The sequence below is a fragment of the Dendrobium catenatum genome, unplaced genomic scaffold (assembly GCF_001605985.2).
Source record: "Dendrobium catenatum unplaced genomic scaffold, ASM160598v2 fragScaff_scaffold_621, whole genome shotgun sequence".
Lineage (NCBI taxonomy): Eukaryota > Viridiplantae > Streptophyta > Magnoliopsida > Asparagales > Orchidaceae > Dendrobium > Dendrobium catenatum.
Window position 1 is genome coordinate 3,023,921 of NW_021319083.1, and position 14,113 is coordinate 3,038,033.

The 14,113-nt window shown below is 34.5% G+C and overlaps 1 protein-coding gene across 1 annotated transcript; it reads left to right on the forward strand.

Moving 5' to 3' along the window:
* The first annotated feature begins 6,479 nt into the window (after window positions 1-6,479).
* LOC110091796 (cellulose synthase A catalytic subunit 9 [UDP-forming]) lies at window positions 6,480-13,622 on the forward strand. The gene is made up of 13 exons (XM_020816047.2): window positions 6,480-6,849; window positions 6,932-7,127; window positions 8,403-8,641; window positions 8,723-8,819; window positions 8,916-9,033; window positions 9,129-9,395; window positions 9,840-10,185; window positions 10,554-10,817; window positions 10,899-11,111; window positions 11,305-11,509; window positions 11,598-11,794; window positions 12,198-12,551; window positions 13,041-13,622. Exons 1-13 carry the CDS (start codon window positions 6,682-6,684, stop codon window positions 13,620-13,622), a joined length of 3,246 nt encoding a protein of 1,081 aa, XP_020671706.1. The 5' UTR covers window positions 6,480-6,681.
* The last annotated feature ends 491 nt before the right edge of the window (window positions 13,623-14,113 follow it).

Sequence of the window (14,113 nt, forward strand, 5' to 3'; positions counted from 1 at the left end):
ATCCTCTAACCATCATATCTGATATATTTGAGAATGACACTATTTTATACAATATTCTCTAATCAATCACATAATTATGTTTTATCGGCATTTTACTATTATTATTATTATTATTTATTGAAATACTCTTAACTTTCCTATTAGTCCCATTGGCTTACCCTTTGTAATTCAATAATATACATCTACATAATCACATGTGATTATGATCTCATAAGTTTAATCAAGATGGCAAAATGTCCCATCAATGGAATAAAACTCCTCACATTTTCAAATATTTTTAATATTGTTGTTGTCCTTTGTCTTATTCTCTTAAGCTCATAAGGAACAGGAAACACAACTCTCCTTGGCCTATTGGTTGAAAGCTTAGGCTTCCAACTAAGAGGTTCAAGGTTCGAGTCCTTGTGTATGCGTTGTGTGTGTGAGTTTGCCTTAAATGGCCTAAATGTCCCAAAAAAAAGGAACAGGAGTGAGAAAATAGAAGCCACAATGGTGAATGAACCCTAACTTATTTGGGAGAAAGTGATTATTATATATTTGGTAGCAAGTAAGATGGAAGCATCAAAACCGGTGAAATATACACACTGAGCAGGTAAGATGGTGGGGGCCATTTTGGGCCCACAAATCTCCACAGTGAGAGAAGACTTAAATGCTTGAAGAGAAGATTATTCTTTTTGACTCAGCTCAACAGTCGCAATCCAACTCTTTTTATGCCTTAGATTGCAATGCAAGGCCTACACGTCTCATGTGAAGGGTGCAAGGCAAGTCTCTCTCTCTCTCCCTCCCCCTCAAAACAAGTCTGATTTTTAAAGTAATAAATTTATTATTTTTTGTAAGAACGTGGTATTGTGTGATGTTGGTATTCTTCCTACATTTTGTGATGTTGGTCTTAAATTCTAATTTGACTTTATGATTTATATTATGATATTTTTTATATGCTTTATAAATTTAATTTTAAATTTTTGTAAGAAGGAGATTGTTCTTCCTTTGATAATTGGATCATAGTCATTGGATCGCCATTGTCGAACCATCGTCTTTTGATTGCCACTGTTGTCTGCCATGTTAGAATACTGCTTGACCACCATTATTGAACCGTTGTTGCTTGATCGCTATCGTTGGACCATCAAAGTTGTTTAACCATCATAGTCAGGGTGCTATCATATGACCTCCGCCATCAGATTGTCACCAACAGACCATTTCCATCAAACTACAACCACCCGATCTTTGTGCTCAATTACCATTGCCAAATTACCTCTTTTAAACTGCCACTGCTCGAACCCTAAAATTGGACCACCGTCAAGCGCCTAACCTCCATTGTTGGACCATGTCGTCAGATCATTTCATCTTAACCTTTGCCATCAAATTGCCACCAGTCAACTTCTAAATCAAACGTCCGTCTTTGCAAAGCTATCATTGTTAGATTCTTATCATTCAACAATAATATTTTGAACGCCTCTCATCCCCTATCAATTTTGTGACAATTTTCACCCATAACTCATACTTTCGTAATCTTGGCTTTTCTATTTTAGGGATGAGAAAATCTTTATAATCAATACCCACCTAGTGGAATTATTTTAGTTGGGTTAGGCCTTATGGTTTATCTTCTTCTTTTTTTTTTTCATGTAAATTTTTTGGTATCTCTTTAGCTTTTTTCGTTGATATATTTGTGTGTAGGAATTTCATGCAAAACTATGATGCAACACTATCTCATTCTACTACCATGAATTTTCTAACACACAACAATGCTGATCTAATATAATTAAAAATAAGAAAAAAAATCCCCATAACCAGTACTCCTCTCAGCTCGTACCCTTATAACGTCGCCCATTCTACTACCATTAGTTGGGTGGCACCACTACAATGCCAAGCCCTCCAATATTAAGATTTTAGAAGTATTTAAAATATTCTCTGAGAGCTCTGTGGTACTAGGCTAGATTAGTAGTTTTTAAAATAATTAAAAATATAAACCCATTTGCCTAATTAACTTTTCCTAGCCACCTTGTCAAAGAAGAAAAGAAAAAAAAAAAGAAGAAAATAGAGAAGAGAGGAGAGAGAAAGGAAGAGAGAGGATTTAGCGGCCAAAAGATGGGATTTGTCCATCGGTCCGGTTAGGGATTTCATCGAGAATGAGATAGACTTTTGAACTCCTATCACTGATTTCAATTCTAGTAGTTTTATAAAAAAGTTATGTATAAAAATATATTTTTCTCAAATCTTATGATGTTTTACTATATAATTTTTGTTATATTGTTATACGTTTTATCTTGAACATTTTGACTAAATGAAATAAAATTTTCATCGGTTAATTTTTCTATGCAAATGTCTAAGTATATAAATAGATTGAGATTTTTCTAGCAATTGTATAAGTTATATAAAAGTTAAAAAATGTTCATATGAATATCTCTCTGAAGTTGGAATTTGAACAGAAAAATTCAGTGAGTATAAGTTACACATGTAATGTGGCTTTTTACTAGCAATTCATATATCTGAATACCGCATTGAAAATATAATTTAATTATTATTGAATTTGCATTATACTGTTTATAGCATGGCATTAAAAATGTTCTGATGTATGGAAAAATGCGCTCTCTGATTAATTACAAGGGCTTTAGATGTTTTTTTATAGCCCCACAACAATACAAGGGTGTGGGAGGTTAAAGGGAGGCATAAGTAAAAGTGGACTTATAAGCAGACATCAGGACATGCGCATTATAATTATTGCATTGCGTAAGCTGATATTTCAATAGATTGAGTATAAGTAATATTTTGAACTGAATGTTAATAATTTCTAGATTTCTATATGAACTCGAATGAAATGTGAAAGTCATGTACAAGTGAAACTCTAATAGTAAGTATTCTATGATGCATCTGAAATCTCTGATAGTGGCTTTAAAGGTATCAGTAAGAGCATGAACCCAAGTAAACATCAAAACTCTAGAATATCATATTTTGTTTACAATTTAGTTATTGTCATTGTATTTTCCTTTAATTAACTCTCATTCAATGTTTTAATTTGGATATTGATATCTGTGATGTGCTATGGGAAGAAGTCTACCGAGCTGGTTGAGCTCATTCTCTAAATTTTTTGGTATTTCAGGAAAAGCTAAAGGCCCAACAAAGTAGATAAAGGGTAGAGGCAGGTTTCTCTCGATTTACGATATTAAGGTAATATTTTGTAATCTAATTTTTTATTATTTTGATGCATAAGATTTTTTAAGTTGGAATATTGTGTATGTGATTTTTGATGAAATGAAAAGTTATTGTTCTGATTTGATTATTTGGATTTTATAATAGCACTAATTGTTTTTATTGATGATGTACATTCTTCAAATGCAAGTAATTGTTTCATGTTTTTCTATTTTTAATTTAGATTGTATTTATGCTTGGCACAAAATTAAAATTACTAGGATATTGTTTTGTTTTTGTTTCTATGTACTAGGTATCCTAGGTAGATATTAAAATTTTTTTTTTTGAAAAATAAATACCTAATTATTGTTCCCACTAGGAATACTATTGAAGTTTATGAACTATATTTATTTTGTTTCTACATAGGATCGAGGGAAACTATTGTTTTTGTTTCTATGAAACTTCACTAGGATTTTTTTTTTTTAATTTTTTAATTTTTAATTATTGTTCCCACTAGGAATCTAATTACTTTAAAAAAAAATTTTTTTTTTTTGTATGTCTTAGGGAAACTTCACCAGGATCCACAGAATGAATTACTTTTGGTCTACTTGACAGTTAAAATTTTGTAGATAAATCTATGTCAACAAAATTATTCTATTTTTATAATGTTAGAAGAATCCTTTTAAGAACATTGTAGGTAAATCTTTACTTCAGAAATTTTTTTAGTATTGTAAGATAAATTAAAAGATTGAGAAAGTTAATAATTAGTTTTTTAAAGATACTATTTATATTCCTCGTGGGAGCGATAACTCACTTATCACTATATTACTTGAACATCATGTGCACTTGTGTAGCACTGTTCAAACCAATCACTTACCTATCTAACATAGTTTGCTCTTCTTGGGTCGATTTCTTCATCAACTCTGATGCTTGCACGACAGAATGAAGCTCGACAAAGGTAGAGTCTTGTATGGGTGTCAATTTCTGACACGACTCAAAAATTAGACCAGAACCTGACCCAAACAATCCGGGTTCGGGTCAACCCATAAAAAATGGGTCAGGTTCGGGTCTAATTTCTGGACTCTTTTATATTTCGGGTCAGGTTAACTCGACAACCCGCTAGTGACTCGACTAACCCACGCCACATCTTTTTGGATACTATAACTGACGCCACTTCGAGTTCAACCATTAGAATCTTTGGTCTTCTGTTTTAGGGTTTCCACTCCTCGCTATCTCTAGGCCTTCAGGAGCACTAGAGCAGTGGAGTTCTCTTGATAATTGATATCTTCTTTTCTCAACCTCTCGACTATCATGATTCCTCTGGCTTCTGAATCTCTCCTCGAATCCTCCTCTTGTCTCGACCGTGATGGTCAATAATATCTTGAATAACTTCTGTTGTTTCAGACTCTCAGTGTGACGATGTTTTTTTATTTCTATTTTAGATTTTTTATGGGAGATCTGTTCTTTCATTTTAACTTTGGCCATTTGGATTTTGCCATTTTGGTATTTGAAAGCGAAGTTATAAATAGCTTTTTGAGATTAGGGTTATTGTAGATTAGAATTTCTAAAATATGGAGTTTTTTTTTTTTTGGAGTTTAAATGTTTAGTGTTTGAAATTAGGGCTATTGTAGATTAGGATTTTTGAAATTAATATTTCAGACTCACAGTGTGATGGTGTTTTCGATGTCTCCAATTTTTGAAATCTGTAGATGGAGGATTAGGGTTTGCTCATAATAACTGAGCTGGGATTCAAATGTTGATTAGGGTTTTGTTGTAAACTTGAGATCAGGAACTGGTGTTGAACTATTGAAATATTGATGTTGTTATGCTCATAATAACTAAGCTTCTTGCTGCTATGTTGCACAGTTGGAATAGGGCTTACTGTTATGTAGTGTTGCTGTTGTTATGTTTATTAATTTATACATCAGAATCCATTATGATACACAGTGGAGTGTAGTGTTTCTATTGATATTAGGGTTTGCTGTTATGTAGTCTTGCTGTTGTTATGATTTTGACAGTTTTATTATGAACTTGTTGCTCCAATAGTGTATATTGAATTGTTGAATTTGAATGACTGAATAACTTTTACTATTTCAAATTTTTTTCATTTAGTCTAATATCAATAACTCTTAATTTTTTCATTTGCAATAGATTAAACTCGTTTAGTCATTCTTGTAACTGTCATGTGTATGAATAATCAAATTTGACATATCTTATTTTGTGAAAATGTACAATTTTGTGTTTAAATAGAAGATTTAATTGAATAGAAACTAAATTGATTAAAGTCATATTACCAATTTGTAATCTTGGAGGGCACAATTTATGGAATTGTTGTAGTTGATGGTTCTTTGCTAGGTTCACCATGAGCCTCGACTTTGCCGCTTTGGTTGCTAGTAGTTAACATATTCTTTTATTTTATTTTTTTCTTTTTTGCAGCCTTGCAGGTTCTTCATTGCTGAGGAGGGGATGATTATGCATAAACTGAAAGAGTGAAATGCAACAATTGAGCAAAGCAGTTGTATACCTGTATAGCTGTTAAGTTGTATTTGTAATATATTTTTATAACTTGTAAGTTGTAACAATTTAAAAAAGAAAAATTTTGTAATGCATTTCAGTATTTTAGAATTTTCAATTTTTCATGTTGTAAAATATAAATTATTAATAAAATTTAAATTTTATTGCAATTTGATTGTTTATTGTTTATTATTTTCAATATTTGATTTGAGTAGTAACTATTTGTAATTTGCTTTAAAAAACAATAAAAAAATCATTCAGGAAAAAAAACTTGCGGGTTGGCGGGCCGAGTTTACCTGGGTCGGGTTCATGTTCAGATCTCAGACCCATTTAACTAAACGGGTTGGGTCCGGGTCAACCCCCCCGTTTAGGCCCGGGTCAAGTCGAGTTCGACCAAAACCCGATCCGTTGACCCGAATTGACACCCCTAGTATTTTGTAGGCAAGGGACGATGAAGCTCAATAAGGCTGCAAATGGGACCTCCACACGAGCTCGATCAAGCTAGAGGCAATGAGGGCGATGAAGGTGGAACGTCTGATGAGGGATTCAATGAAGAGTTTACACTATAGTGATTTGATGTGTGTGTGCGCGCATATGAGAGAGAGAGACAATGCGAGTTCATGGATGAATCAATGTGAGAAGAGTATGCTAGGTTAGAGATGTAACATAGTGGCATATTTGATAGATTATTTTTTTAAAACCAACTTGATAAAACACTAAATAGGTTAAATCTGATTGACTATGTTCATATAATATTATCTTAAAGTCAAATTTAAATCAGACCTATTAAACCAAATGGACACTCCTAAGAGTTAGACAAATACCATTCAACAACCAAAAAAGGTTATTACCCTCCGTCCGAAAATACCTCAGCTCCTGAAGGCGGTTGGTTAGTATATTCAATTGAAGATTAGCTTCAATCGGCGGCAATGGCGACTCTGCACCCAACCAATTGCCAGACAACTAACCTTCTCCATCGATTAGGTGGAAGAATGAGACCCAAACCAGACAAGGTTGGAAGAAATATAGCTAGAAAGACTCCCTATGCCCTACAAAACCCACCCGATCCCCTGTTCTCACCTCCGGCTATCTCTTCCATTCTCTCACACTCCACTCCATTATTGTCTCCCTTTTCCTATGGAGGCCAGCTCCGGCCTGGTCGCAGGTTCTCACAACCGCAACGAGCTTGTCCTCATCCGAGGCCATGAAGAGGTAGCAATGGAAATCAAAAGATTGAAGAATGCGTTACTCCACTGGGTTTATTGATCTAATTCCAGGTTTTGTGATTTTGCAGCCGAAGACATTGAGGGCGTTGAATGGCCAAGTCTGCGAGATTTGTGGGGATGAAGTAGGACTGACAGTCGATGGAGATCTGTTTGTGGCCTGTAATGAATGCGGATTTCCTGTGTGTCGGCCATGCTATGAGTATGAACGGAGAGAGGGTAGCCAGCTCTGCCCTCAGTGCAAAACTAGGTACAAGCGTATCAAGGGTGAGTGGCTTCAGCATTGTTTTTTTTAATGCTATTTTGTTGAACTATAAAACGTTTTGTAGAAATGCAGTTACAAAATCCTTAGCATGGATCTGTATGATGTGTATACATGGAAGGGGCTGTTTCGTTTCCTATTTTAGGCTGGATTTAGGATCTGTTTGGGGGTGATTATAGTTGTTTGTAAAAATAATTGAATGGAGAAAGTAGATTTTTTGAATGTTCTTGGTATTATAGATTTTTTTTTTATATATATATATATATATATATATATATATATAAATTTATTGTAGGTAGTAGATATTTTTCCTCCAGAAAAGGTCAGATAATAGCTTTATTCTAGTTATCACACCTTAACCAATTTAATTATAATATAAAAAGCTACTTGTCGCTATAGAATTATATCAAAAGCAGCTAGAAAATTGTAGTGAACTAAAGTGGGAGAACAATCTAAACAGCAAAGCAGTGAAAAGCTATCTTAAATGGATCCTAAATCCTGCTGTCTTGATTGATTCCTTTTCACCTCAACTATTAATCAACTTTAAGATTTGTTAAATCCCATCTTTTTTAGGATTTAATAGATTTAAAAAGTTATTTCTGTTGTAAATCTTAAATTTTGAAGTAAATAATGAAATAATTTATCAAATTTAATAGTTAGTGTGACAAATAGGTTTAATATTTTAATCCTCTCATTTATTAAATCTTTATTCGTAGGATTTGCTAAATCCTTTGGGATTTGAGGGTTTGTCATGTATTGGAATAAATAAAGACAATACCGTGCGAGTTAGTACTCTTTGGTTAGAACGTAGAAAACTAACTATAATATGGTTGCCTAAAAGTAGGAGTACAAAGGGGAAAAAAGGCAAGTTAGTTCAGATATTCAAAGAATAAGAATGAAGTTGTTGCTTTAAGTGAAGAAAATTAAGGATAAATGACTACTAATCAGATTAGTTAGACTAAGGTTTTATTTGGGATGACTTTCTTGTTGTTTCGTAAAACAATTTTTTAGTTAAAAAATTAAAATTTTTGTAATAGAAAGCTGCATTATGAAGCAGTAAGAAAACCAACCCAAATGAAGCGTAAGTATTTTACTGGAGCTGATATGCTTTGAAAATGCTTAGAAAAATAACTGAACACACTTAAAAGGGTGGGCCTAGTACATTGATTAGGTTGTTTTTATTATGATAAGGAGTTGATAAATAAAAACCATGAAAATAATGTTTCTTGAATGCAAGCTTTAAACAAGGAAGTGGCTAATTTGAATTTGAATTGAAAAAGGGAGCCCAAGAGTGGAGGGTGATGATGACGAAGAAGATATTGATGACTTGGAGCATGAATTCAATATCGAAGATGAGCAGAACAAGAAACAAAATCAACATATGTCACCACCTCCTGCAACTAAGCTCACTGCAGAAGCCATGCTTTATGGAAAGATGAGCTATGGCAGAGGCCCTGAAGATGGGGAAAATGATGCCCCCCAATTCCCTCCTATCATCACTGGCACCCGTTCAAGAACAGTAATAAAATATGCTTGTGCTGCAAATATGCATGTTTTTCCCTAATAAGTTATTTAATTTCTGAGAATTTATATGCTTCAGGTCAGTGGTGAATTCCCCATATCCAATGGCCACAGTCATGGAGATTTTTCATCATCACTTCACAAGCGAGTGCATCCATATCCTGTCTCAGAACCTGGTATGCTCTCCTAAAACTTTTTTGAATGACTATTTAAAATTTTTAGCTTGAAGAAAAGAGAATGGAAGTTAAGGAATGAGATTACATTAATCTCAGGGAGCGAGAGGTGGGATGAAAAGAAAGAAGGAGGGTGGAGAGACAGAATGGATGAGTGGAAATCCAAGCAAGGGCTTCTCGGAGGAGACCCTGAAGACATTGATCCTGACATGGCAATGCAAGTTTCTTCTCTGAATCCAAGTTTTGTTCAAACATATGTGCAGAAAAAAAAGCACTTGTTATTGACTTGAAATGCAATTTAAATGCTTGCAGGATAGATGAGGCAAGACAGCCATTATCAAGGAAGGTTCCAATAGCTTCAAGCAAGATCAATCCTTATAGAATGGTGATAGTGCTTCGTCTGGTGGTTCTTGGCTTCTTTCTTCATTACCGAATTCTTCATCCAGTTCAAGATGCCTTTGGGCTTTGGCTCACCTCAGTCATCTGTGAGATCTGGTTTGCCATCTCATGGATTCTTGATCAGTTCCCTAAATGGTTTCCAATTGATCGAGAGACTTATCTAGACCGCCTCTCCCTAAGGTGAATGCAATTTACTGGAGCAACATGCTTTTGTTCTAAACTCTTTATGCATAAATTATTATTAGAAAAACAAGTGAACCTAAATCCGATATAAAGAGTAATAAAATTAAAAAAAAGAAGATTAATGCCAAGGTTTTAAAAAACGGACTGGATCGGCCGTCTGACCGATTCAATCGTGAACCAGTCTAAAGATCGGTCCAGTTCACTATTCTTTAATCATGAGGAATTAGAATCATAATTTCTATGATATAAATATAATATATGCTCATCTCTTTATCAAAAAAACTCTTAATGAAACAACTATAGATATTGGATATATTTTAAAAACGTAGCCCGCAACCTCCAAATCTGACTAAATCTGCATAGTGTATTTTTTTCATAAGGTAAATATTATGCTCTACCGCTGAACATGTATATATATATATATTGCATTAAATTTTGCAGATATGAGATGGAAGGGGAGCCCTCAATGCTATCTCCAGTTGACATATTTGTCAGTACTGTCGACCCACTTAAAGAACCTCCTTTGGTCACAGCTAACACTGTGCTTTCAATCCTAGCGGTGGACTATCCAGTGGATAAGGTGTCATGCTATGTTTCAGATGATGGTGCTTCAATGCTCACTTTTGAAGCACTCTCAGAAGCTGCAGAATTTGCTCGGAAGTGGGTTCCCTTCTGTAAGAAATTCAACATTGAACCTCGGGCTCCTGAAATGTATTTCTACCTCAAAGTTGATTACCTCAAGGACAAGGTGCAACCAACTTTTGTGAAGGAAAGGAGAGCCATGAAGGTCCTTCTCATCCCTAACTTCAATAATATTAAGTTCTTCATGAAATTTGATAAATTTTTTGAAAATTATTGTCTAGATTATGAATCGTCTACATCAAATTTATGTTTTCGATGAGGTCAGGAGTTGATACATGACACTTTTTAAAGTCAATTTGATCAATTCATTTCAGTTTCTTCAATTAGATGTGAGAAAAGATTACATATTATTTGATTTATTTAAAAATATTTTCTCATATATAAGTAGCTAATGTGAAACAAATTGATTTTGTTTGGGAGGTAAGTTTGACATTACTCTAAAGTTAAAATAGAAGTAGAGAATAGGTGAAATATGTATACAAACTAAATAGTTCTTGTTTGCTGTTGCATCAGAGGGAATACGAAGAGTTTAAGATTAGGATAAATGCATTGGTGGCAAAAGCCACTAAGGTACCAGCAGAAGGATGGATTATGAAGGATGGAACTCCATGGCCTGGAAATAACACCCGAGATCACCCTGGCATGATGCAGGTTTTTCTAGGCCACAATGGCGGCCATGACATTGATGGCAATGAGCTACCACGTCTTGTGTATGTCTCCAGAGAAAAAAGACCTGGTTTCCAGCATCATAAGAAGGCTGGTGCCATGAATGCTCTGGTAATCAAATCAAAGTTGCTTCTTTTTAATTTAAAAAATGACAGTTAACTTCAAATTTTTTTAATTCTGGAGAGGTTGCAGATTCGTGTGTCGGCAGTGCTCACAAATGCGCCATTCATGCTCAACTTAGATTGTGATCATTACATCAACAACAGCAAGGCTATAAGAGAGTCCATGTGTTTCTTAATGGATCCTCAGGTTGGGAGGAAAGTGTGTTATGTTCAATTCCCGCAAAGATTTGATGGCATTGATAGGAATGATCGATATGCAAATAGGAATACTGTTTTCTTTGATGTAAGTTTCATGAATCACTTTGAATTAATTTGAAAGATTTCTCATAGTACATCATTAAAACTCATTTTCATAGCTTAGCCTAAATCTGACTTTTAATTTGGCAAACTAGATTGTAATGTAGCAAGGATGATTTGTTAGGTCTAGCATAGACAATAATTCAATAACTAATGTTTGGGTCATCTTTTTTTTTCAGATAAATATGAAAGGTTTAGATGGAATCCAAGGTCCAGTTTATGTGGGAACTGGTTGTGTCTTTCGCCGTCAAGCTCTCTACGGTTACAGTCCACCTAAAGGGCCCAAAAGGCCAAAAATGGTGAGCTGTGACTGTTGTCCTTGCTTTGGCAAGCGGAAGAAGCCAAGGTTTGATAAGAATGATAGTGAGCTTCCAGTAGATGGGGGTGAGTATTTCCTTGCTTTGGCTTTAATCCAAGCTTCTAGCATTTGTTAAAAGGTTTGAACTTCACTCTACATATGAAATTTGAATAGGAGTTGATGAAGACAAGCAGATGCTCATGTCTCAGATGAACTTTGATAAGAGATTTGGGCAATCTGCAGCCTTTGTGACATCCACATTAATGGAACAAGGTGGAGTTCCTCCCTCATCAAGCCCAGCAGCTTTGCTCAAAGAGGCCATTCACGTCATTAGCTGTGGCTATGAAGACAAGACAGAATGGGGAACAGAGGTAATCTTTGGTGTGTTAGGTTCAATGATACTTAACAGACCAATATTTTCTACCCGACAGTGTTATTTATATAATAATAAAATAATAATATCTTATTAAATAATATATGTAAACCAATCAATAGCCCCTTCAACTCCTAGGGGCTGATTAATTTAACTAAAATAGAATTTAGAGAATGCATTAATCTACATTGATATAGACTTTTTCTCTTCCGAAAAACTTAGATATCGATTTTCTTATAACCATCATACTCTAACAGAATTTGTTATGAAAAACTATTTTTCACCAAAAAAATTCTAAAAAACATCAAGATAATTATAGCCAAATAGAAGTGTGTAGTATAGCTCTTAATTTTTCTAAAGAGTTGTTGATAAATATTATAACTTTTTGCTGAATTTTGCAGCTGGGATGGATCTACGGCTCAATCACAGAGGATATCTTAACAGGCTTCAAGATGCATTGCCGTGGATGGAGGTCTGTATACTGCATGCCAGAAAGGCCAGCATTCAAAGGGTCTGCTCCTATAAATCTCTCTGATAGGCTTAACCAGGTTCTACGTTGGGCTCTTGGTTCAGTTGAAATATTCTTCAGCAGACACAGCCCGGTTTGGTATGGCTACAAGAATGGCCATCTCAAATGGCTTGAACGCTTTTCATATATAAACACCACGATTTACCCTTTTACCTCACTCCCTCTCCTTGCCTACTGTACCCTGCCTGCTGTCTGCCTCCTCACTGGAAAATTCATCATGCCATCAGTAAGTTTCTTAGCAATTATACTAATTTCTAACAAATCTATATTGAATAGATGATTAAAATGGTACTTCAACTTTTTAGGTGTGTCCATTTGAATCCAAGACTTTCTAGGTGTTCAATTTAATGCCTGAAATCACTAAATTTGAATTAATTTTGTCTTGCCAACTGTCATTTCTTTGGATGGAAGTATTTGGAATGAAGTTTTGCATGGAAGCAGTTTGGATTTTTTAAAGTTAATCCATTATTGGTAGTTAATATTAACTTGTAGGATGGACCATGAAAGTCTATATTATTCAATGAATGCTCATTTCCACCAATTTTTTGTCCAAAGAAACATCAATGTTGATGGTGAGCTAAAATTAATTGAATTTGATGTGTTGAATAATTATATTGAACATCTACAAAAGTCTTAGACAAAAACAAATACATGTAAAAATCTAATGATTTTTTTTTATCATTTACTCTATCTCTAAAATATATTTTTGTTGCAGATTAGCACATTTGCAAGCCTCTTCTTCATTGCACTCTTCATCTCCATTTTCGCCACAGGGATATTGGAATTGCGGTGGAGTGGAGTGAGCATTGAAGAGTGGTGGAGAAATGAGCAGTTCTGGGTCATTGGCGGCGTTTCCGCACACCTCTTCGCTGTCGTTCAAGGCTTGCTCAAAATCCTTGCAGGAATTGACACAAACTTCACCGTTACTTCAAAGGCTTCCGACGATGAAGAGTTTGGTGAACTCTACACTTTCAAATGGACCACTTTGCTCATTCCCCCAACCACCATTCTGATCATAAACATTGTTGGAGTTGTGGCTGGGATATCAGATGCCATAAACAATGGATATCAGTCATGGGGACCTCTATTTGGGAAGCTGTTCTTTTCATTTTGGGTGATTGTTCATCTCTATCCATTCCTCAAGGGGCTTATGGGGAGGCAGAATCGAACTCCGACGATTGTCGTTATCTGGTCGATTCTCTTGGCTTCAATCTTCTCGTTGCTGTGGGTGAGGATAGATCCATTTGTGGTTAGAGCCGTAGGACCAAATGTCAAGCAGTGTGGAATCAATTGCTGAAACGTCTTATATTGTTGATATACTGCACAGATTGTGTTTGTAATTGTGAAAGTTTTGTATTCAATTCTATGACTATTACATATGATTTATGCTAAGAGTGAAAAATTATTTTGTTGTTGGCTTAACTTGTTATATATATTTTGCTATTGAATGTCATATGGGAATTTTTATTGGAAAATGTAGAAACAATCTTGTAATTGGGATTTAAGTACTTATGGTGAAATAAACTAATTTGAAGTGTTAAAAAATAAGTGCATCTCTTTTTTCAGAAATGAGTTGGTATCATTTTTTGGATTAAGGCTTTGTTTGGGGTAGCTTATAGCTTTTTAAAGAAGCTTTTTAGTACAAAAGATTTTTGAACTAAAATTTTTGTACTAAAAAATTATTTTTAAAAAATAATAAGAAAGATGCCCCAAATGAAGCCTAAAATTAGATGGAACTTGTTCTAAATTTTAAGTTGGCCTCAAAAAGTGTAGAATTGAGTTCTAATT